At 39.7% G+C, this 26,169-nt stretch overlaps 1 protein-coding gene across 13 annotated transcripts in view; it reads right to left on the bottom strand.

Moving 5' to 3' along the window:
* Positions 1-2,320: 2,320 nt before the first annotated feature.
* Positions 2,321-26,169, bottom strand: part of DOCK10 (dedicator of cytokinesis 10) — a 281,603-nt gene continuing 257,754 nt past the window's right edge. For 7 of the 13 annotated variants that reach the window (XM_058300030.2, XM_058300034.1, XM_058300028.1 and 4 more), the window contains 9 exons: positions 24,136-24,242; positions 21,388-21,510; positions 21,141-21,254; positions 13,279-13,425; positions 10,481-10,691; positions 9,095-9,285; positions 7,163-7,263; positions 6,846-6,984; positions 2,321-3,062 (listed from right to left, as the gene is read on the bottom strand). In XM_058300030.2, the coding sequence (XP_058156013.1) occupies positions 2,946-3,062; positions 6,846-6,984; positions 7,163-7,263; positions 9,095-9,285; positions 10,481-10,691; positions 13,279-13,425; positions 21,141-21,254; positions 21,388-21,510; positions 24,136-24,242 (1,250 nt within the window). In that variant the 3' untranslated portion in view covers positions 2,321-2,945. Of the gene's footprint in view, positions 3,063-5,485; positions 5,562-6,845; positions 6,985-7,162; positions 7,264-9,094; positions 9,286-10,480; positions 10,692-13,278; positions 13,426-21,140; positions 21,255-21,387; positions 21,511-24,135; positions 24,243-26,169 lie in introns of all 13 variants that reach the window. The other 6 variants (XM_071216098.1, XM_058300032.1, XM_058300027.1 and 3 more) reach the window with 1 other exon arrangement.

Genomic DNA, 26,169 nt, shown 5'->3' with positions numbered 1-26,169 from the left:
TCATTAGCAGGTATTAGTAATGCAATTATTACCCAAAGTGAAGGACACTATTATTTTCTACAGTCTGGGCATTTCACACTTTGAAATGAGAATGTGGAAAAAGAGGTAGCCCTGAACTGTGTGATGAATGGATGACATCCTAAGGACTATAGTCACATATTCTGTATTGAATACATTCCAAGATAAATATAGGGAAATAATATCATTTGTCTTATTATCAGATAAAACAAGTCTGAAATTTATAGATATTTCTATCTGTAAAGCTGGGAGATTTGCTATCATTTTTTTACTGAGTTAGTTTTGAGGAGTCATTAATTCAAACAAGATGCTGCTTATTGTTTAGGGAAAGGTAATATAAAGATGAAAAAGAAAGTGAAATAAGAATGCAGCATTTTGGCAATTCATAATCAGATCACTTTTGAACAAGGCACATTTGTCTTCTGCAAAGTAACTTTTGGGGGCTTGTTAAGTAGTGGGGGATCCAGTGAAGATTTTATCCCCAAGTGTGTCTAAGAATCACATGAGACTAGGTGCTGGACGCCAGCCCTAGGAGTTTCGATTTCAGGTTTGGTGGTGCTCAGAAATCAGCATGTTGACAGGTGTCCTGATTCTGAAGCAGGGGGTCTGCTGTCCACCTCTAATGACCACTGCCATTAGATAGACATGCTTACAGGAAACTTAAATAAGAGGCTGACCTGGTGGAAGGTCAGGTGGGGATTGTGGCAATCTGGAAAGCACATGTTATGGGGTCAACAGCATTTGTTCAAAATAGTGTTGTCATGTGGGAATGTGAGTCCAGCATTTCCTGGTTTTTTTTTCAACAGATACCAGGAAGATGGAATTTTACTAAAAAACTTCCCAATATTTGAGTGTTGCTATCTAATGAAAAGAATTAGAGACATTGTGTATGACAGACAAAACGTGAATGTGTTGGATTCAGTCTCTGGTTAGCCAGTTTGAGGTTAAAAAAAGTTATTTTTGATTACTTTGGAGGTGTTATTTTCATATTTGAATAGGCAACCCCTTGTCTTCAGGGTCCTTGGGGCAGAAGGATGGAAGGAGTGAGTTGGGATGTGCATGAGCATTTGAACTTAAAAGTGGGAAATGTGTCATTTTTTAAATCGGAGGCAGAGTGTTTCTGGGTTCCTGGGACAGTCGTACTGACTAGCGCAGCTTAACCAATCCCAATGGGGAAATGAAAAGAGAGGCGCCAAGATGGTGATGAAGACAACGCCTTGGGGCCCGAGGCGGTGTGCTCCCAGAGGAAGCCACGTGGGCTGGAGCAGGGGTTCAGCTGACCAATGGGCTTTTTTTGGTTTGTTTTTAAATAAATAAGTGGGTTCTGTTTGGAGAAAGAACAGTAAACGAGCCTTGAGGGACCAGAGTCTTCTCATCTGAAATATCATTTTATTGCTTAGTTGCACACAGCATATAAATATGTATCCCCAGCCCTATTCTCCCTCCTCGCTGGTGTGCTGATACCGGCCAATGGACGTGCATAGCAGAAAGATGAACTCAGCGAAAAGGCTCCTTGAGGGTGGAGTCTTTGGAATGGAGGATGAGGGTGCATCTAAAATGATTATTCCCTAGCAAGCCTTCTGCATCTGGAAGCAGGCCAGTTCAGTCGTGCTGATGCCGAGTTGATGGGAGTGAGGTGGGTGGAATATATCAGTGGTTCCCAAGCCTGGGTTAGCACCAAGTCACATCCTGGATAAAAGTGCAGATCAGCCAGGGTAAGCTAATAACCCTGCAAGATTGAACAATCCCCCAAGCTCAGGGAATTCCCAGGTGATATCCCCAACAAAGTTATAGCAGGAGGGCACTGGGGAGTGGGTCTCTCTGCTCATTGTGGTCACTCATTGGCTCAGACTCCTGGAGGTTCATGAGCTTCTACATCAGGAGAAGGGATGGCGCTGAGTCACTTACTGGTTTTTAAACTTTGCTGAAAGTGACGAATGCCACTTCTGGTCACATTTCCTTGGCTAAAGCAAGTCATGAAGTCATGTCTAACTTGAAAAGAGGCAGGAGAGTGCAATCCCACCAAGAGTCTGGAATACCTGTGGAAGACCTAATAAGGACCACCACCTCAAGATTCCTATTGAGTACGTCTTTCCTAAATTATCTTTAATATCTCCAAGATTTGGAATCCATTGGCCTGTCTAATTGCTCTTTGAGGGAACATCCCAGCTGAGGTTTAAGTCCTTTTCCTGATTTCTCAGCAAGAAAGCATCATAAATATTGGATATAGGATTGTATTCAACAGATGCCCAATGAAACACTTTCAGTAGGAACTCACCCCACTCTTCAAGAGAAAACCAAATGCAAAGAAACTGTATTTTTATTTCTATTAACAACAACAAAATACTTCCATAATTTCATATCCCATTGCTTTTAAGAGCACATATATTACAAATAAAGGAACTCCACAAACTTTAAAGATTAGGATTTATCAACACTTTTGTACACATACACAAATATTTATATAATTCTATCTGAATTGTTATTCATATAATTTTAGTACCATCGTAAGTATTAACTAAAAACGTTCTTTTAAACTTGGTAAAAATCATATATTTTACAATTTTCTATTTACATTTGAAATATGCTTCAATGTTACAAAAACATTCACCTTGACCTTTAAAATATGTATACTAGGACTTGGAATTGAACATATTATAATTGACAACAAACTTAGGGTTTGCTTTTGAGCTACACATTCATTGGAATTTCATGGCAAATATTCAGCTTGGCTTGATCAACACTGCTCAAAGAAAATGTCATAGGAAATGTGCAAATCCAGAGGCAGGCTAGCGAGGTAAAAAAAAAAATATTAACACCATAAAAATGTCAAATAAATTAAATCTATCCGTTCTCTTCCCCGAGATTAGCTGCAAATTCAGAAAGTTCTCGCACGGGTCTGTCTGATGCTGCAGACTGTCCTTCCCTCAAGCTTCAGCACTGGACGAGAGGGAAACCGCAGGCACGCCCGGGGTGGCTTTGCTAATTACCCGCGTGGAGGTTCGCTCCGCTCCGCGCTTTGGTGGGTCGTCCGTGCACATAATCTTAAAACAGGACGAAACAAAACAAAAGAAAATGACAATAGAGAGGTTCATGTTAATATCCCTAGTCACAAAATTAAACCCAGACCAGTGATTTTTACAGTCTCCCCACACCCCCCTCCAAATGACCCCACCCTTGCACCCCCGCCCATTGGGAAATGCCAATTTTCAAAATATACTTATCAACGTGGGTCTGAAGAATATTTTCCCAAGCCCGTGTGCTAGCTAAATTTTGAAAGATTTAAGGTCGCTTTGAAAGATTTAAGGTAGCTTTTCAATGCTTTTCAACGATCAGGTGTAAAAGCAGACATGTTTGAGTAAACCTTACGAATGTATCTGAGTAATTCTATGTAATTTTATACTATTCTAAGAGTTTACAGTTCATATTGTCAAACTTGCAAAAGAAAACATTTGAAGCTCCATTTTTTGAACAAGTCTGGAAATATGAAGAAAAATGTATCTTGACCTGATTTTACTTTGGAAAATAATGTTAATATGCTTAAATACCTTCCTAACACATCTATTTATACAATGATATGCAAAGGCAATAAGAACGACAAAATCCCCAGGCAACTCTAAACTGTTTCTCTGTACAGGAGAAATTTTATGAATATTTGAAATTTCTGGCTATGAAGATTTTCCCAATAACTTCACACATTACTATGCCATGTTATGACCTGTGTCAGAGCATCTTAAAAAATAAAGTTCTCTTTATCTTCCATGTCACAAGGCTCTGCATAAATAAGTCAGCTAATAATGTGCCCCAAGAGCATCTGAAATTCTTAAGAGCAATTTGCCTTTGGTCTTTGCATCTCACCAGGTTAGCACTAAAGCAGAGCAGGTCTTTATTTCTCTGAACTGTGCATTTGATACCAATGACCACATCTGGCTTACTATGCTGTCATTCTCGTTAAATGTTAAAACCGACTCCAAGTGACCATCTTATATTTTACTCAAATACGTTTATACATTACTCCGGACTTAATCAAAGGAAGCTTTTATGGTTGTTTTTTGTTTTTGGCTATTTATAAAATATCGTGGTGTTCTGGCTGCCTATAAAAGTAATCCTTGCTTGCCTATCACTGTGACAACTCAAACTGCTTCATCCCCCCAGCTCCATTTTACACACTCACATCTATTTTGTCCTGTTCCCTGTCTTTCCTTATAATGACATTTCTTTCATTAGAGAGATGGTTTCAGCATATTCTTTCAGCTAAGACTTTTCTGGATGCTCTTGGAGTGAACCGCTTAATTAATTCCATGTTTCTATTTCTATTTTTAAAAGTTCAATGGTAGAACTGATGGCTTCACTGTAATTATATTTGCACCTGTTTCCAGAATATTTGCATGATTACCTAAGCGTGTGACGGTATTCATGCATTACAGGATTTATGCTAAAATTTTACTACCCTTCCCTCCACTAGAATTCTTATCCATTGATGACTGAGTCAAAATAGATGCAAATATTATGGTCAGATGCCTTTGCATTAAAAAAAATAAAACAAGCAAGCAAAATTGTTTGTAATAAATTTGAGCTGAGATAAATACCAGCTTTTTAACATTGGACTTTTTAGACTTTTTTGCTAGTTCCTTCTGACTTTGGGAAATTGTCAGAAACACTTAACAATGGTTGTCATAAAAATAGCTTGTTCTGTTGTAGATAATTTATAGTTTTGTTGATAATTTATCATCATAAGTTATAATTATCTATTAAACAGTTACTTCTCTAGAATTTCCTTTACAAAGTTATAAGTCAATATTTTGCTCTCATTTTAATCTAAAGTAGAGATATGGAAAGGCCATAAAATTGAAAAAAACAAACAAACCAGTTTTAAGGAAAACTTCTTTAGAAGACATGAATGCTGTGGTCACTGACCTATATACCGAGACCTATGTGACAAATGCTCATTGATCCTTAGGACGAGGAGAAAGTTGACCTTTCCTGCAGACAGGTATTACCTACTAGCAAACAACAAGAATGGTATAATTCATCAGTGTCTTTTTTTCTCTCAAGGAAGCATCAAGCCAAATTTTGCTTCTTAGTAAAGGTTGTTTTTCTTTTTTTTTGCGCGATAGAAATGATTATTCTCTCCCCTTAACTGACTGATTTTTGTCTTTGACTTTTTGTTTTAGCACTTTGGGGTATAATGTATCTTTGCTTGGGCACAAATGAGCTCAAATACATTTTAGAAGTCAGTGGAGCATGAATTTTGTTTTAAAAGCTAAGTTGTTAACTTCAGCTTTCATCAGTAGGTTCTTTTTCATATTGACCTACCCTGAAATGGAAAGAGCTCTTTTAATTGAATAAAAAGTTAAAGACTCTACTGTGGGGGATTCTGGAAAAAAAAAAAAGAACAGCTAGGAAGGGGCAGGTAAAAACGTAAGGCCACAAAGGACAGAGTAGACATAAGGAAAGAAAAACATACCACTTTTGCTTACAGTACTGAGGGAAATACTAGACACAGAGGAGCAGAAGCTGTATAAACATGGACCTCGACAGAGCTGCCAGGAAAAGAAGAGAAAAGCATTTTTGCAGGAAATTTCAATGTCAGGCACGATCCAGTTGGAGACAAGCATTACTCCACCACCTTCCCCAACTCTCAGAGCCTTTATTCTTTTTGCCTCATTCCTAAATTGAGGATTTCCCCTGGGTATCAGGCATCTCTCCTGAGTGTTTAATTTCCATCACTCATCAAGACTCAGTCCTAGACTTTCTCCACTAGGAATCCTATTCATGGGGGGAACAATTCTCTCAGACATAAGCCTATCATATACTTTTCTTTTTAGCCACTTTGGAGACTAGCTACTCTATGGGGAGGGCGAGGATATGGAAAAAAGAAACTTATTAGGGAAGATGCAATTAAATGCAAAGTAAAAGATCCATATAACACATTCCATGTTTTGGGGAGAGTGTTACTAGCATTAGCTATTTAAGGGCAGGAAGGGGAACTAATATGTAACGAGTGGCTACCATGTGTGAGGCAGTGTTAGGAGATCCGTTCAAATTCTCCACTTCAATCATTCTGTCAAGAACACATCTAACTCCTGGAGGGGACCAGGAGTGATGACATTTCCAGGTAGAGTGTGAGGGGCTGATGAATGATGGGAAACAGAACCAAGAAGCAGCACTTGGTCATGACCACCTGATTCTCAGCATCTTCTAAAGCACTGCAATGATTGAACACCCACATTTTGTGCATAGTCCTACAGATACGTGCTAGAAATCATGGCTTGATTGTGAGGTGGGAGGTGGAGTTTTATCCCAGGTCGGCACATCTTTAGGAGACCCAGCCTTTAGAGGCAGTCTTGAAGGTCAAAGGCCATGCCTCCTGTCCTGCTGTTCTTCCTGACCCCTAGAACCAGAACCGTGAAACTCACTGATGGAAGGAAGAATGTTCTACATCATAGCCTAGGGTTGTGAGGCCCTAAGCGGAGATGATGGGGGTGGCAGCAAACCCTAGTGGGAATGTCACCCACTGTTCCTTGGGGTCCAGTAGGACCCATCTGTTCTAGAAAACCAACAGCTCATATGGCTTGAATAAACACCTTTGAAAAATGCAGAAAGCATCTGAGTTCCCATCCACTTTTGAAATTTTAACTTTTCCCAACCTGATCTCTGTTTTGAGGCAAGGAGTGTTGTTAGAAGACAACGATTCATCTACATGGTGTTCACTGAAGGTACAGGGACTTCAGACACAAAAAGATACTTTCTGGACCTTCTGGCATAGAGGGCAAAATGGACTTTCTATCCATTGACAGTTCCGGCCACACCAAGGAAAGCCTCACCTGCTCGTTCATGATGGTGGAGAGTTCGCTGAGCATGTCCTTATAATGGGACCTCAGCTCCTCCTGATACTCCAGCTGATCCTCCTTGATCAGGCGCTCATTCACATCCAGGGCCTGCCCACATGCATCTGCAAATTGCCTTTTTGACAGCAAGAAGCAAATTAAAAACCAGCCATAGAAAGTAGGCCACTCAAAGCTGGGCTGCTGACCCATAGTCTACCACCTTGAAGTGGGTTGGTTTGGTGGCTTCCTGGGGAATTCGTGACTCCCTGTCTGAAGGAGCTCAAGGAAGAATATTCCAACCAAGAAAAGCTTACCTGAAGATTTCCTTCAAGAGCTTTACTTGGTTGTCAGGGTACTTCTTTGCATTGGTTTCTTCAAGAAAAGCTCGTGCGTAGGCCATTGGCCCAGCATTAACCTATGGGGGAGAAGAGGATTATCTAGGGTGATCCCACCTTATGTGTGGAGACTTCACTGGCCACACAGCTGGAAAAATGAGCAACTGCTTACACTAAACGTATGGCAGCCCACTTGTCTCACATCGCCTTGTAGCCTGCTGATTTGTCTGCCTCGCTTAGCTGCTGTCCACCACTGAGTCAACGAGCAGCTAAAGGGGGCATCTGACCTGCATACTTCAATGCTGTCCTTCCCAAACTTCAGGCACTTGCCCACCATGTCACATTTATGCTATAACCACATACTGTTTGTACTGTTCTGTTCTTAATATCTTGGGAAAAGAGACTCACTTTTATTTACTTAAATACACTTACTTAAATTTAGTATGTGTGAAATCAAATGTTTGACATGCTAGTTATTTTCTTTTTTCTATTACCATTAAAATAAACATACGCTATAAATAAAAGACATTTGGCAGTGGCAGTGGTATGTGTACCATCCTAGGAATCACTGTTTTACTGTATTCCACTTGGCAGTCTGGCTTAGCTTCCTGCCCAGGGAGGCATTTATAAGATTTGCTGAATGAACGCGCGGTGCCAAGTTCTCTTTCTGCTCACACACACGCATCGGCTCACCCTAGTGGAGAGTCCATATCACTTACTGTAAACACCCATTTAATGTGGCTGGAGGGCTTGGAAGAAATAAGGAAATGAGCAAGGCAGTTAAAAGTGCATTTCAGCAGTCTTCTAATGCTTGTGGCCACTGGGTAGTGCCAGTATGGTAGGATGCAGCAGATGCAACAGGTGTTTTCCTTTGCTCCTCCAGACCACTCTCCTGTCAGGTCTGCACTCAGAGAAGCTGTCCTTTATGGATTGTAACAACTGCTCCTTTGCCTCTGGCTTTTGATGGGGCCAGCCAAATGGAGGACAAGGGGTGGGGCAGGCAAGAGGAGAGCCAGGTCAGTATCAGTAGAATGACTGATTTCTTTTTCCTTTTGCTTCAGGCTCCAATACAGCTTGGCAGGGCACAGGAACAGACTTATATCAATTTATATTGCCAATACTTTGGTCATCATGGAATTTTTACATTAACTTTGATTTTTTAAAAATTGCATTAAAATATTACTTATTCTGAAAAAAAAATACTACTTATTCCGATTACCAAATATCTTGCTATTCCCTTAAATTCTGCGACCAAGGTGAATGCCTTACTTGCCTCACCCAGTTCCCAGCGCAGGGTGGGGGGCTTGGCCCAGGACTTCCTCAGTGCCTCCCGCTAGCTAAGGCCATGCCTGCTGCCACCAGGTGGCGCTCTCGGGTCTAGGCATGATGCTAGCTACCAGGGCTGCTAATCCCTGCACCGTCCCTATTGATTTTCATAAAGGCTGCTTGCACTTTTGCAAATAGTTTACTTATTACATTCTCCTCAATCATCCACTGTGCGGGTGCCGTCTACTTTCTGTCAAGACTCTGACAAATGGTTCGCATTTTATGACAGAGTAAACAGTTTTATGGATTTTGTTTTTGAACAATTTCGTAAGGTTCTTAGGGATAGGATATGTATAAAAGTGCCCACTTATTCATTCATTGGAATACAGGACATAGTTTATCCAGAGAAGATGGGATGGGAGGGTTGACAAATTTTATTTCAGTTAAACTTAAGAAAGGCATATCACAGGTGTTTGCCACCATCAACATGCATTTACAACTAAACAGATTTTTAAAGACCCAGATAAAGATATTGGCTGGTAGAAACAGAAATGTTTCCTCTACCCTTTGGAGAAAAGAAAGTCCAGGGGCATTTTATATCAAGTTTTACTGGCCATTTGCATCTCAGGTCTAGGCAATGCTCACCTTCACGCTGACACTTCCTTGGAGTTTGAGCTGTAGTCTGATCATGTCCACCTCTTCCATTGTGCAAAGTTGGTTAAGCTCAGAAACTTTCTTGGACATCTCATCAATTGCCACTTCAATAGGATTCAGTTCTGTGCTTGACTGGCTTATAACCTGTATTCTCTTCTTCACATAGGGGAACAAGTGGCTCGCTGCATGGAGCCACATAAGACAATTTAATGGTTGATGGTAAGTGAAGACTCAAGGATTCCCCTGAATGTCCCGAGGTTTCTTTACCTTTTCATCCTATTTGCATTTCTCTCCTATGTGCGGTGCTCTCTTATACCTGTTGGTTTTGACCCCAGCCACTTTGGTCTGGCATGTTCTCTACCCTTCACTAGCTAACGGGTACTCATTCTCAGGGCCAACACTGACAAAGTATACCTTCTACACTGAAACGTAATTCAAATAAAATCTTTACTAGGCCACGATAAAAATACTTATATATATATATTGAATAGTACATATTATGATCATTTGTTCTAGTTTTTTTTCCTCATTACAAATGTCTGGTTAAGTGTACTGAAGTGAAATGTTTCTCATAGTTTGGATGTCAACCTACATATACGGCATTATCCAGCACTGCTCATCTCTCTTAGACATCATTTCCTCCAGAACACTTTCACTCCTCTCCTTTCTTCTCAGTGGGCTTTCAAAGTTCCCCTCCCCCTCTCCTTCCTGGGAGTTCCCATTTTATTTCATGTGAAATTTTTGTTCTACTTGAAGCTTTCTCCTTCCAGACTGTCAGCACCTTGAGGGCAAGAATCATGTTTTATTTGAATTGCCAATATCGATACCAGGGCCTAATGCTTCGCTGGCCCCTATTAAATGTTTGGAGAATAAGTGAAAGGATGACTAGCTCAGAGAATAGATCTACAAAGTACTGGGAAGGATGTTGGAGGTCATGGCCCTCATCCATGTTATAGATGCTGGATCCCAGAGAGGTTTAGAATCTTGTCCCAAAGCACACGATTATGTGAGCTGCTAACCCGGTGGTAAGTGAAGGCCAGTTCAGGGACAAAGAGGAAAAGAGAAGAGAGGTCAGAGTGTCTTTCCCCAGACCTGGGCACTGTGGCTCTGATGGCGGCAAGATCTAAAGGTTAAAGGTGTAGGAAGTACATCTATTGACAGTTTCCCCTCTCGTTGACTTCTCAAGGGTCTCCCTCTTAGGATAGAATAAAGAGGGGGAAATCTGCTCTTCCAGACAAACATTTTCAAGCTAGGATATTCTGGGTCCTTGTCTGCAAGAATGACATAAGCCTTGATTTCCACTAATCGAGGCCTAGTCCAGGGACCTGCCCTGGCAGCAGGGGCTCGCGCACGGCTGCTCCGCAGGCCTGCACCTACTTGTCAGGATTGTTCGCCGCTTGCACTGCTCCTCCACTCCGCCATGCTTTTTGCCTGACAGCGTGAAGGGTGTCTCAAAGACAAAGCGGTTGATGTTGTGATGCATTTCAAAATCCGTCTTCCGGTCCTCTACTTCCTTTTCCTCAAAGAATGGTGTGACATAGGTCACCTGGATGTAGGCATACTTGGGGTCCAAATCCTTGGGGTTGACCTGTGTTCACAAGGGATGGGTAAAAAAAGAGTGGCAAGCCGTTAGGAGCTCCTGAAATAAAGGCAGAAAGTTCTGCCTTCCCTCAGGTGCTCTCCTGAGGCAGCTGTCCCTCTTTCCTGGAGGAAAAATGGGCCATCGTATCATTTCAGAGCTGGATGGGACTTCACAATGAGTAACTGCCTGGCCTGCGGTCAAGAGACAGATCGTGGCAGAGGTAGGATTGCAGGCAGCTCTCCAAGTAGCTGAAATTCCTTGCAACATAAGCTCCCTGCTATGGGATATTATTAAATCTTAATTCGTTTCCTCTTCTGTAAGGCATGTCCCATCACCTTGCCCCACCAATTGTCCCGTGGCCTGTAATATGAAGGAAACTTCTTTGTCTATTCTGTTTATCTGATCAGCCTCTTACATGACTGCAAATATTCTTATTTTCAAGTTCACAAATTCCTTCTCTCATTTGCACCAAATCCTTCTATGTAATTCCTTTACTAATTTTGCTTTGGGGATTAGCTTGACAAATAGCAAGGAAGACAGGCTGGAGGCTCAAGGAAAAGCCAGGGCATTGAACCTCTTCCCTTCAAGGTTGGAAGGGACGATTCTCAGCCTCTTTTCCAGGGATACCTCGAAGAATTTTCAAGCCACTTTTATTTCTCTGCATCAATCTATTTACCTATTGTCTATCCAATTTGAGGGAGCTAGTGAACTTATTTGTAATGCTACTAATAATTACTCTTAAGATGAGTAAAACTGCTACCATTTTACAGATGAAAAAATGGAGGTGCAGTGTGGTCAGCTAATTTCTCCAAGAGCATCAGCTGATAAGTGGTGGAATGGTAGAATGAAGATTCCGGTTCTTCTATTACCAAAGCTGTCAATTTTCTCATCTATCAGAAACTCTGTATGTATTCTCTACTTAGTAATGTGTTGTGGAAGCAAGCACTGCACTTACTACTTAGGGATGCCACCACCACACCATTTTTAGCTCTGTCCCCCTTGATGTAAAAATGTGCTAGTACTATTTAGGCTGAGAAGGAGAAAGATGAAAGTATTCTCAGCCTCTGCCCGGAGCCAGTGATCTCATGCCCAGATCCCTCTAATTACCAGCTGTGTAAAAGTGGACAGGGCAAAAAAAGATCCTTTTATGGCCCAATAGAGTCCTATACAACTGGGAACCAGCCAGCTTTTCTAGCTCCATCTCCCATCACCTCTTCTATCCAGTCTGTATTCTAAAGCTCTGCCATTCTCTAAACACACTTCTCATTTTACTCCTGGCTGTCACTGCACATGAAGGTCTTCTCAGAATGCTCTCTGCTTCCAGCAAAAACCTCCTCATCCCTCAATCCCCAGTTTAAATAGCGCCTCCTCTGTGAAATGTTGCCCAGTCAAGAGTGAGCTAGATAGGGAGCCCCTTCCTGGAGCTTCCCCAGGACCACGTGGTAGTACTTCATTGCACTCTGTTTAATTAATGGTTTACACACGTCTTTCTCTTCTTAGCCCCGTGTGAACTGTGAGCTCTGGAAGAAAGAGACTCCATTAATCATCTGTGTAGCCCCAGCTCCTAGCTCTGTGGCTGGAATCAGTAGGTGGTTAATAGAGATTGGCTAAAGTGAATGAAAGGACAGTAGAATATTCTGAGTAATTGAACCAGCGGATATAAGCATTAGCTTTCTGGAGCCCTGAGGAGGTTAACAGGTATTCACAGGTTAAATACAACGTAACTGACCAGTCTGCTCCTAAAATAGAGGATAGTATGGTTTTAAATTCCAAGACCTCTGGAGAGGACGGAGCTGTGTAGCCCCAGTTGGACACATTCTTGGTCTTGGTCTGCATTCTGGTTGGTTGGACCCCTTATAAATAAGATCTCTTTAAGATGTTACTTCAGTTAAGGTGTGGCCCATCTGCATCAGGTTGGGCTTTAATCCAGATTACTGGAGTTCTTAATAAACAGAGTAAAAGTCAAAACAGAGAAAGCCACGGGGAGCCACCAGAAGCCGGGTCAATGGAACCCAGCAGATAAAGGAGAAGATGCCAGTGCACTGCCATGAGCAAAGTCAAGGACTAAGGATCAGACTGCCAACCCCCAAACACCACAGTCTTCTGGGAGAAAGTACTGCCTTGCTGATGCCTCAGTTTTGGATTTCTCCCACTCTTAAAACCATGAGCCAAGAAATTCCCATTGTCTAAGCCAACCTATTTTATGGTATTAGTTTTAGCAGCTAGGAAACAAACTTTCTCACTGACCCCGAATAAATACTTTCAACTTGCATTTTCCTCCAGTTCCACTACTAGGTTCAATAGCTTTAAGGTTATGATTGCAAATGTAAATAACCTAGGAGAGAAGTAGAGAATTTAGTAAGTTCTTTCTGAGAACTGTAAAAGTTACTCAAATAAACACTGTGTTTTTGACGAAAAAGACAACCACCAATGAACCAACCAATCAATAAACAAACAAGTGGCAAACACCCCAAATAGTTCAGGTAGTTTGCTTTGTATAGTCAGACAGAAAATTAAGTTTTAATAAATATTGTTTAAAAATTAAAAATTTAGTCAATTCTAAGTGTTTGGATGGACATTAATTTCCCTCTACCTTGTTGGAATCCTGGATTATCTTCACATTTTCTGCCCCAAATTTATCTGCATAGAGCTTGAGCAGTCTTTGGGAAATCTCGGAGAGCCCTGTCAGCTTAGGCTCTTTATAAATATACTCTTTGCCTTCTTCTTCTTCAAAAAATCCCTAAGGAAGACAAGTAATGCATCACCAATTTTACTAGAAAACTCCAGTTACAAATTAGAAGCAAAACAAAAGTCGGTTACTTAACAAACAAAATATCCAGAATTTTTTGGTTGTCATCCAAGCCACTGAGCAGCACTCTAAAATTCAAAGTCAGAAAAGAATCAAATGAAGATTACAATATTTCATGTTTGAATCCAACATTAATATAAACATTTCCTATCCAGGCCAAACTGCCTCATGAAATATCTTAAGATAAGAGTTTCTCTAGCTGAAAAAAATTGATGGTACCCCTGCATGCATTTATTTTGGGGCAAGAGTGCCCCCATGTGGTAGCCTGGGGTAAAATATAGAGAACACAAAGTCTGGAGTAATTTTGGGTGTTGTTCAAACAATCTTACCATTTTTTTGTTGGTGCTCACATAATCTTTAAAAAAATTTTTTATTAGAGAAGTTGTGGGTTTATAGAATAACCGTGCATAAAATACAGGATTCCCACATATCATCCTATTATTAACACTGCATTTGTTATAATTGATGGAAGCACAGTTTTATAATTGTACTATTAACTATACTTCATGGTTTAACCTCGGGTTCACTGTTTGTGCAGTGCAGTTCCATGGATTTAAGAGAAAATGTTATTCTGTTACCGTATATTTAACCTAACATTCCCCATTTTAACCACATTCATATATATATTTAAGTGCTGTTAATTAATATTTATGTGCTCTGCCAGTATTTGAAGCTACCATCAGAAACACTGTATGACATGTGCAGGTATCTTTATGGGTTGACATTCTTCCCACATCGCCTCAGATGGAAAAACCACAACACTGTCATGGTCCTAACAGAAATTCCATGTGGTGTGCTCCCAAGTGCTGCTATTTTAAGAATAACTTTACATAGATCAGTCTTCAGGGGGCCTGATGTAACTTGGCTATATATAATTTCATCATTCAATATACTTTATTAAGAAGTTTTTTGCACTTTTGCAAAGCTAGACCTTAAGGGATTAAAAATAGAAACCATGTCATTTTTATTCCATCGGAGTTAGTGGTTTTTAGCCTCTACTAGTTTTTTTGGCTGGGTTGAAGCAGGAGGAAGGGAAGTTTCCATTAATTGAGGATAACTGTATGACACAATCTTAACAGTTCCTTCTCTTGGAAGAGCCACAGAAGCCCTCTTCCTGTGGAGTATGGGTTTTCTCAGAACACCAGGCTAAGGAGGGAGATGACGACTCAAGCCATCTGGTTTCCTCTGACTATAGAGTGTATCTTCAAGGAAATGGGTTGTGAGGTCCAGATGAAGTTACTGGAGGTCAAAAAGAAACTTAACCGTACTTTTTCCCAATCATATTTGGCTCCTTAAAATATTTACTATCTGTAGAAAATATTGATAAATTGTCCAATATTGATGTGAGGCATTCTAAGAACAATGATTAAAACTCACATCGGTAAAGTGCTTGGTACCTGGAAAGCACTTCTGCCCCTGTAAATTTGATCCTCGTCAACGATATCCTTTGCAGCACAAGCGGGTTGTAACTGTACACTTGCAAGAGGCCAGTGTGCACCCTGAATGAGCACATTCCCCCATCACAGTTCTGTCAAGTAGGTAACTGTTTCCTCATGTGCCTCCCTAATTAATTTTGGGGTTTCTGAAGGCAGGGAAGTGTACCTTGTTCAACACTGCATGCCCAGTCTAGCACAGTGCCTGGTCTTTAGGAGGCGGTCACTGCATATTTGCTGAATGAATTAACAGATGAATGAAATGGTTCTTAGCGGGCCTGCATCTTAAAAAGGTGTATTTGCACCAGATGAGCCTGGAAAAGACTCCAATGATTTTAAAGCAGATCTCTTTCTTGAACACACAATTTCTTTAAGAAATGTTCACATCTAAATAAAACCGATCATGGATACCTTAACTCCAAATTGCTAAAAAGTAATATATGATGTTGAAAGTACAAGGAGTAGCTCTTTGCCATTCGTTTAGGCTATGCCGGAGTAATGGGGTCCGACCCAATATCTGTGCGACTTCCAGCTTGCTATATTTTTGTCAGCAGACAAAACTCTGCAGAGTTTTGGCTAATTCAAGGTCAGAAGTTAGCGGCTAAAAATGACAGATTATTCTGCCGACTATGGCAAAAAATTTTTTTTAAAAAAAGGACAGATTGACACCTCAGAGAACCGAGATGACTGAAGGCATCAACAGAATTTCCACGGGGCATTAGCTAAAGCAACACTTACAACTTCAATTCAGTAAGAAACTGTCTTCCAGTTTTAGGAAAACCTTTTCTCACTATTGTGTGAAAACTAATCCCAAAAGATACTTCCCTGAGAATTATTTCCTACAAATTTCAGACTCCAGAGTTAGCAGATAGTGGGTGACAGCACCCAGGTTTTAGGTCATACTATGACCTTCATGGCCTTGGTCATGAGCTGTGCATTTCCTTTACTTCCACTTCCTGGTCTGAGGGATGGGAAACAGTACAGACTCAAAATCCATCAGGGAGCGTGGAGAACAGTGCCTGGTACACAGTCCTTAGTGAGTGTTAACTATAATGATGATGAAGATGATGGTGAAGATGATGACTGATGATGAGGGCATTTGGGAAGAAAAGATTCTGCACTGATAAAGCAATCTGAGTTCTGGCTAATATGTAGGGAAACAGATTAAGTTTTGAGTGCTTAAAAATACATACCTTCAGCTTCTCTTAAAGGAAAAATAAAAATTTCCATATTATAAAAGGATCTATTGATGCTCAGTTCAATATTTTGGTACATAATCTTTTATTAGAAAGAAAGAGTGATTAGAACTTACTTTTTTCTTAAAGAATGGGAATGTAAACCTATTCAGACTATTTTATAGAATGAATAAGAAGGAACTGGAGTAGCAGAATGAAGAATTTAATCTGCTACCTACTGGGGATTGTGTAAAGAGCTTTTGGAGCCAGACTACTTACCCAATAGCAGCTAAGAAAATGTTTGGAAGGTGTCCTTATCTTTTACCAAGGGAAATGATTAAATCAGAGCCAAATGAACCACAGGAAGGCTTCAATTTTAACTCTGTCTATAATGATTTATAAATGACTTACAAATAGGGACACAGGGTGGTACAAACAAGGGGACAGTTCCTTTATTGCTTTAGCTCTATGTTTATGAGTAGATTGCATTTCAAGGCAATGGGAAACGGGACCTCTGCATTTCCTTTGCTAGTATGATTTTTAAAAATGTCATTTCAATGCAATAAATGCCCTCATCTATCATGGTTAAGAAACAGCATTCTAGTTAAAGAACAACAGTAGAGAAGGCAGGCAAGGATTATGAAATTTTGATGCAATATATTATGATAAAATGAATGTCTAAAATGACAACCAAAATGACTGGCTCTTTCTTAGATGATTCTGCAGGTCCTTCAAAACCTTGCAATGCCCTTGGGTTCATCACAGGGATGTCAAATCTAAGTGCCCTTGCTATTATATTAGACTTCAAAATCCACAAACAAAACAATGCATTCAAAGAGGAATGTAGCATTAGAAATGGTGGGTCACGAAATGTTAGAAATAGGCTAAATGTTGAGAGGAGCTATAAGAATGCAGAGAAATGGTTCAATATAAATATAAACTCAACCCTGATGCTTGAAATATATATTCAAAAGTCTAGCTCAGTGACTTTCATATGGGAGTGGAGCCAGAAGGGCATATCACATCCTCAAATGGAGATGGTGGTTTTGTAAACTATACACACACCTTCCCTCCCCCATCTGTGTCTTTCCTATGAAGATTCTGCAATGTATCCACACCCAGGAAAGCATGGTTGAGAATTGCATATCTATTAATATATGCTTTGGTGACTAGGATAACGTTCTCCCATGCCTTTCACCAAATTAATTCCAGAGCCAGCCAATCTTTCAAGTTATAAAACAGGCATTCACTCGATTGCTTTCATGCTAAATACGAGGGCCCAAGGACTTCACTGATTACAGTTGATGTTTGATAACTATGGCTGTTTCATTACTCTGGAAACGAATACTTCAGGGACACTTTGGGAATGCTTTATGCAGGCTGCTATGTATAAGATTTCCATAGCCAATGATGCCAGGTGTTGCATTAGAAAATTCATGCTCTGCATGCATGACTTGCAGTTTTAAGGCTCCTGCAAGGAAAGAACAGTTTTCAACTTGTTTTCTAGTGTCTGGCTCACTGAAGATAAAATTAATATTAAATACCCCAATCCAAAAAGGTTATAAAATGAGGAGCAGGTATAGTCAGTGGTTGAATGCATGCTTCATATGTATGAGGTCCTAGGTTTAACCCCTGGTACCTCCTAAAAAACTGCTATAGAATGAAAGCCATGAGTCCACATGGGAAACTAAATGTTTACTCCAAGGCTTTGTGGAGACAAAGCATCTACTGCAAATTATATTGCCATAATCTTTGTAACATGATTGCAGAGCTTGTCAGTTTGGATGTTAAAAGGTAAGTTGAATGGGGACCATAAAGCAACATCAGGAAGAAGAAATTACTTCTGTCCCTGGGAATTATGGTAATCAAGGACTCAAGATTTTCTCTCACATCTTTGGAACCTTCACTCTGTACACGTTCTGTGCAATGTTCAAATCTATTTGGAATTTATTGTCAAGTGGGAAATGACGTGTGCCGTCTGCTTCTGCTGAACACCATAGTTCACACTCTCCTTTTGGTGTCTCCTGAAAAGTATTTGAAAAGCATCTGAATAATGATGAACGAGGCTCTAATTTGCCACTTATGAAGACGACCTCCATTAGTTCTTGCTCAAAGCAGCTGTGTTTATAAAGTGGTGTGCCCAGGCATGCTCTTGAGCTGCCCGTTTAACAAAATGCTTTGCGTTTTAAACTCAGGCTGGAATTTTTAATAAAAACTATCAAGAACACTGGCAGCATTAGAAAAACACCACCGCCACAGGCATACAATCAGCACACTTTACTGAGGAATCTGAAAAACGAACAAAGTTAGGTCATTTGCAAGTGCCTCTCTCCAATCCTTCCCAACGCCCCCCTCAGTCCCTTTAGTACAGGGGTTTTTGAGTATTCTTTTAGTAAGTGAGTTAAAGACCCATGACCCTGAATTTTTATAAATGAAAGTTGAAAATACCGGTATGGTTTGGGTGTGGGAAGGAATTTAAAGAATTACAAAAAAGTATGTGCTGGTTAGACAAGCAGAGCTGAATGTGGACCATGTGTGGATATGGAAACCATTTTTCTCTTCAGCTTAATCATCAGCAATTATGTTGAACCATATGAAGTTCTCATTTTTGTAAATAAAAAATGTCATGTGGTTCAAAGTAAAACAAAAAAAAATTATTTTTAGTCATAGAGAGCTCCAGAGAGCGGCAGATTATTTCTGCCTTGGCTTGTTCTCCAACTGCCCTTTGCTGCCTCTCTGGGGACTAGCCTGGCCTACGAGGTAAAGCCTTTCTCTGATGGTCATCCTTTGTGTTGGGTCTGGTGTTTTGACCCATTCCACTCTTGAGAATGCTCAGAATTCACCACCATAGAGAGTTCCCTCTCTCTAAGATAGGCCTTTGGGAAAGGGCAGAGGTCTTTTAGGACCCCGGGATGGTGTGCTGCCATTGACAGCCCCCATGCCCACTCCTTAAATTCTGACCCCCCGATCCTCTTACTAAGCTGTAATTCCTATTGGCCTGAAATGAGCAGGCAACCTAACTAAGGCTGGGTCTGCTATGTATATATTTCAAATGCATGGAACCTGTATTTATCTGGGCATGCAGAGGCTTTCTGACTACCCTACCTTTGTGTAGAAAGACAGTGCATACATGTGAAAAATAAAGGATACATTTTTGTAATTCAGATAACCGGAACAAACACAATTTAGTTCAAGTAATGCAGGATGACCACAAAATGAAGAGAAGCAGGATTATCTCACCTTTGTATCAAATGTTGATGTGCACAGAAAAAGTTAAGGTTCAGTAAAACCATACGGAGGGAAGTGTGAGGTGTATTAGAGCATGCAAGTAGAGAGGGAGAGAACTTACCACAGCCTGGAACCACCGAGACCCAAAGAAGAAAGAGTAAAGATCTGCATTAAAAAAACTAGTTGGAAAGCAGCATGGTCCACCTCAACCTGTTTAGCAGCCTGCATCTTAGAGAGGAGCTTGGAGAAGATAACAGGTAGACTGGTTTCATGACTGCGGGTATTATATGACTTTTTCATTGGGAAGATCGCCTGGATAGTGGGTGAGTCAAGTCTTGGTTAACCAAGTGCATATCTTGGGTGCCACCTTTTCCTGCTCAGGTAACCTAAGGCCACCTCCCTTGAAATTTTGTCTTTCTGCTGCAATCCCTCAACTCGATATCTACTTTCTGATGGAATTTTCTGTCACTTTTCTTAGTAATATCTTACCAAAGTCACAAATTGTTCACTTTCTTCGTAGCTTCCAAGATACCATTTCCTTTTCTCTCCCTTCCTTTCCTGCAGATTTCCACACTCCACTCCCCAGCATTACACACCATTGCTTCAGATCAGATCATTTTGCATGCATCCAGAAAAATGTCTGGATTTACACTGGTGCCCCTTAGCCTCTTTCTGTAGACGGTCTCTCTAGATCTGTTATTCACACTCCTAGCCTTCTCTGTCTCTATCATTCTCACCAGCTGTGTGCTGAGGAAAATCCGGGTTGGATTAACTAATTTGTAAGTGACTATTCAGTGGCATTTTCCTTTCAAGGTAGAGAATATCTATCTTTGTTAATTCAGAAGTCATTTTGAAAGCTGCCCTTGGTGATTAGAGGATAAAAGACATTTTTCAACAGACTTCAGTGGAAATGATCTAGAACGACCAAGCGTCATTTGACTCAGCCACAGCCTTAAAAGATTCTGAGGAGAATAAGAAGCTACAGGCACCTGGGCTTTACATGAGGAGAAAAGCAGTGTGAGGTCGGAGAGGCATTCCAAATGTGAGAATAAAAGAAGAGAATGTTTATCCAGAAGAGTAAGGGTTTGAAACAGGTCTGCTGATGTTTTAAGCCTTCTGGAAAAGAAACAGTATGGTGCCTGGGCTTATTCCATTTAAAGCATTGCTCAGAGACAACCATAACGAAAGTTTCTCTTTCCGGCCAGTCTATGGTGAATAGGTAATTTTGATTCTGTTGGTGTTTTATGTGGTGAGCTCAGAAAGGTAAACTTAAAGTTATGTTAACCTGCAATATGGGATAAAAATAACCATCTAGTATTCTGCCTAGAAACAATGGTAGCTTGAAAGTAGAAGAAATTACATGATTGCAAAATCAAAAGTTCCCAGTTTTCCCATGGTGGAGTCTCAGATTCCTTTATTTCCTAAAATGCCATGAATTTCATTTTGTAAAACATGCTCAATTTAATTTTACTTTAATATGTGACATAAAGCCATAATTAGAAATTTGAGGTCAAGTGGGAAGAAGAAGATGCTGGAAAATGAGACAATATAGTACCCCCTTGCTTGAAGAATTTGGAAATCACTGTCATCTTGATTTGTTTTAAGGCCCATGGATTCCTCTGCCTGTTTCTTTAGAAATTTAGTACATTCCTAAATATAGACACTCATATATAGAGAAACTCTTAGATATACCCCGACCACACTACTCCCCCACTACAACCCATGGTACACATAGTGTCTTATGAAGAATGAAAGACAACATTCAAATGCTCAAAAGAGTTATAGGCCACATTGCTTCAGGTGAACTTACCTGCCCATAAAATGCCACACGATAGTAGCGACCAAACAGCCGCTTCTCTGAATTCACGACCTCTGCAACTTTTAGATATGACCGATGAATGTCGTAGTAGAGATCTGATAATTTCTGAAACCATAAATTGAAGGGTTTCATGAAGACAATCCTGACATAAAAATAGGGAGCTTCTACTTCTGCAAATTGTCAGTAATTCACCAGTTTAAAGTAGGATAGTCTAACATCTTGTGGTTTTCAAACATACTTTGAAATCTCTCTGCTTCTCAAATACAGCAATGATGGGTTTGTTGACATCAGCAATGAGTTCGTATCTCTCAGACTTCCAAAGAAATTCCACACACAGGTACAGCTGCTCCACCAGGATGTTCTGCAATTCCCCAAGTAAAAAGGAGATTTTACATGGTTAGTGTCGTGGCTCATGACTGAAACTTGGTTTCAGTACCATTGCACTGTCCATTCTTTCTTTAATGGGATTGCTGTTTTCCCTCTTTGTCACTGGCATTGACGAGCAAGGGATCTTGGTGTCATTTTGGATTCCTCCCTCTCCCTCACTACTGTCCTCAAATTAGACCTCCAGGCTTGCTAATTTAAATCTATGAAATTCCTTTCCATTCCCACTGTCACTGACCTTGATCAGGTCCTTGTTTTTTCACCTGCAGTCCCCTTTAGTAGTCTTCTAGCTAATCTGATTTCCTCTTTGTAATAGGTTAAATTAGCTATCCCAGGAGAAAAAAAAAAACATGCTCTTAATCATAATCCTATTCCTGTGGGCATGACCCTATTGTAAATAGGACCTTTTGAAGGTGTGATTTTTAGTTAAAATAAGTTCAAGTGAATCCGCCTGGGTCTCAACCGTGTTACTGGAAGTTTTATAAGAGAAAGCCTTAGAAGCAGGAACCCAGAAGTCAACAGAATATGGACAAGTAAAAAGAGGACATCGCCATGTGATGGGAAAGCCAAGGAATCTAGGGATTTCAGCCCAGTCAGAATGCTACCAACTCTGGAAGGAACCAGCTTCTGAAATGGTGAGACAATAAATTCCCATTGTTAAGCTAACCCACTGTTTGGTATTTATCATAGCAGACGGGGCACTAAGGCACTCCTCTCCATTGCAGGTCTGGTCATTTTTCTTCCTAAAACATAAATCTGATTATGATAGCCATAGCCCTAAACTTTGTGGGAACTCCAATGTCTATGAACTGCTGTTCAAACTCTCTGGCATGGCATTTAAGGAGATGCACAGTCAAGCACCTCTGTCCCATTCCAGTCCTTGTCTTTTCCTTTGACACCCTGCCATTGACTTGGCACCTTGGTCATACCATATTGTACCACTCCATTTGTGGAATATTTTCTCATCTTCACACTTTTGCCTGTGTTTTCGTCAGACTTAGAAAAGCCTTCTTTTCACATTTGATCTTTTCAAGCCCTATCAAATGTTAAGACCCAGCTCAAAAATATAGACAAGTTTTACTTAGATTTCTATATCCCCCCAGTTCTGACCACTTTCATATAAAACTGTTTCCTTTTTAATTGCTACCTATGATTCTAAGATTTATGGTTATTGGGCACATATCTCCCCAACCCAAAGTCTGTCTTTCTCAAGATTCTAACCTCTTTGGGAGCAGGAATTATGTCTTATCTTTGTCTTTCCAGCTCTTAACTCAGTGCCTCATATATTCTAGTGGTTTAATAAATGGTGAATTGAATCAAATTATAGAAATTGTAAAGGAAATGGATGATGTTGTTGGAAATGTTTTTAACTTTTTTTTTTTTTTTGGAGGTACTGGGATTGAACCCAGGACCTGTGCTCAACCACTGGGCTACACCTGCTCCACTTAAATTGTTTTTTATGAAAAAATTCTTAAATAGTATTTGAAATAGTTAATACAAATATTTACGTATATTTTCTGTTTATTTGTAATATATTTTAAGTTCATGTAGAACCACAGGGGAAATTTCATTAAAATCTTCTCCAAATTTGCTTTATGAACCCTTTATCCACCTATGTAATATCATAATTTGAAAATATTAGCTTATGTAACATTTTGTTTGCTTGATGAGGACAGCTCTATGTTTTTTTTTTTACCAGAATTGTTGCTAAGAAATTCCCAATATAAACCTTCATTACTTTTATTCTATTATTATTATTTTTGAAAAACTTCTCTCCCTGTCCCTGCCTGCCCCCCCTACATTGTCTGCTCTCTGTGTCCATTCACTGTGTGTTCTTCTGTGTCTGCTTGTGTTCTTGTTAGCGGCACCTGGAATCTGTGTCTCTTTTTGTTGCATCATCTTGCTGTGTCAGCTCTCCGTATGTGTGGCACCATTCCTGGGCAGGCTGCACTTTTTCTGCACTGGGTGGCTCTGCTTACGGGGCGCACTCCTTGCATGTGGGGCTCCCCTACGTGGGGGACACCCCTGTGTGGCACGGCACTCGTTGTGCACATCAGCACTGTGTGTGGGCCAACTCATCACACGGGTCGGGAGTTTGAACTTTGGACCTCCCATGTGGTAGGCGGATGCCCTATCCATTGGGCCAAATCCACTCCCCATTTTATTCTATTATTAATGAAAAAATTAACCAAAATAAATTGTTGGAATACCAGAAAGTTTCCTGCAGAAACTAGTCAGCCTTTCTGTTCAATTTGGTATAAATGAACTTGATAATATATATTAAAAAGCTGTTAACTTTCAGCATCCCTTATACTTTTACTAAAAGACTAGCAATCATACATATTATAGAAGAGCTTCTCATATATATTTGGCCCGTCTTAGAGAGCTAAAGCTTAGTTTAAATTTTCAGTGAAAATTATGATTGATAAGAATAATCTTGACTTACTCTAGCTTGCCTCTCATTTTGCCTTACACTATACTTATTGTAATGTTTTTTGATTCTGCATATGCTTCCTTTCTCTTTCTATTTAGCTTAATATTGAAATACCATCAATGCCTCCTTTTACTCAGTTACTGTACACTAGACTTATTTTGGTCTAACCTCATTGTATGGTGTATCCTGCATTCCCGAGTCTTCTTTCATTGCTCCTTCTTCTTTAATATTTGGTGTAATGCTCAGAAAAGCTGGCCAGCCCATAGAGAACATACCTTGGGAGGACCAAGAAAAAGACATCATTATTATTTGAGAAAAATCTTGCTTGAATTAGACAAGGCCTTTTTTCAGGACAAGTACCAGTATAAAGCTCACAGAATCAAGAAACTGGTTATAGTATGACTTGATAAATACTCACTGCCAGACAACCAAAATTTGCTTTTAATAATTTTTGTATCATTTTCACAGAGCATATCTCCTATAAGGAGATGGCATGGGATTTGTAGGTAGACCTAGCTCCAACTTTCTGGTTTAATTAAACTCTCTGAGCCTGTTTCCCTCATTTATCAGATTAGACACAATAATATCTATCTCAAAGGATGGTTCAGAACATTAATAATTGAGTGTTCCATAAAATTGTGCTCAATATCCTTTAACTTTCACTCTTTAGTATTTTCCAGACACCTTCCCACATTTCCTTAGCATCTTGACCACCTAGATTAACACAGGCCTGGCTCTTCAGACAGAGGAAAACACTTGACAATGGGTATTGCTGTCAGAAGAGGGATAGGATCCAATTGGTGGGGGATACAAGTGGGACAGAAGCAAAGGTTGGACTGCAAACTAGCCCTTGTACCCTGGCTCCATGGCAAACCTTATCAGGCAGGTTCACTTTTCTGGGTGTCGATTTTCTCACCTGTGAAAAGATGATAGCACCTAACTCATAGGCTTGCTATTGGCAACTAATTGAGAAATTGCTTTTACACTGCTGAGTATAGTGCCTGCCATGTAGAAAGTGCATTTTAAATTATAACTAATACTTTTGTGGGATGTTTTCATTTTTAATAATCAGTTCATTGACTATGTAACTAATATCACTCCCAGAATAGGCTATAAATTATAATAATTATTGTGATCTGATCCTTTTTTTAAAAAAAATTCTGCCTTTCTACTTTTTAATAACAATATTACTTAAGTAATTAAGCATGTATTAAAATACATGAGAATTGACCGTAGAAGGCAAAAATCTCAATCTATTTCTAGCAGGATTATGATCATTTATCAGCACAAACATATCATCTATTCTTTCAGGAATTGTCTATATTCTTATTATGTGCATTTTGTTGTGAACAGATAATTTATTTCTGATTCAGGAACATTGTAATATAATAGTTATATTAAGGACTTTAAATATAGGCCACTGAGCTTTAAATATATGCTGATGGATATGAATACATGCTAATGGGTCATAATGACCGCTTTCCTTAATTTAAACTTTGCTAAATAAATAGATCCTTTTCTCCCATCACTTTAGATGACAAAGTGGGTGTTTTAAGAATTTTGAATAGAAGTATTCATAAAATTTTTGGCAGGTAAGTTCTTACACTACCCAAACTGATACCTGGTTTTATCAGGTTTCTTCAATTTTGTTTTTAGTTAAGAGTTTGAAATAATCTTCATGGAATTCTATGGTATCCAATTATGATAGAAAAAATAGATGGGAAGGAAGGGCATATTAAATAAAACAATGAGGTTTGTGATGACTTGCATATAAAAATATGGCTAAATTATGTATGAGATTGGGCCAGGAGAAAACTTAATTCTAGGGCGGCCATGACCCATGATGCCAGATTGGTCTCTTCTCCAGGGTCCTCATACAAGTGGCTTCATTGCCTCACAGTACACTTCGGGCCATTTGGTTCTTATATCTTCTTTGTAAATCCACTGCAATGTATACATCTTTAAAAGAATAAAGGACGAATTATGTTCCCGACATATTGCAACTAAAATCTACTTATATTTTGTTTAGATATTTTGATTTTAGCATCTAAAGACTTATTTCTGTTGTTCATGCACTGAGTTTTCCACTATGTTTTGACGGTTTGGACAGTGTTATCAAATATACTGCAATTCATAGATTGTGGGTTTGAACGAACATAAGCAAGAAAGTGTGGATGGGATATGTTAATTATGTTGCCAAAT

Source organism: Dasypus novemcinctus, chromosome 7, assembly GCF_030445035.2.
Source record: "Dasypus novemcinctus isolate mDasNov1 chromosome 7, mDasNov1.1.hap2, whole genome shotgun sequence".
Lineage (NCBI taxonomy): Eukaryota > Metazoa > Chordata > Mammalia > Cingulata > Dasypodidae > Dasypus > Dasypus novemcinctus.
Note: the sequence above shows the minus strand (reverse complement) of the source record. Positions and strands in the feature narration are given on the sequence as shown.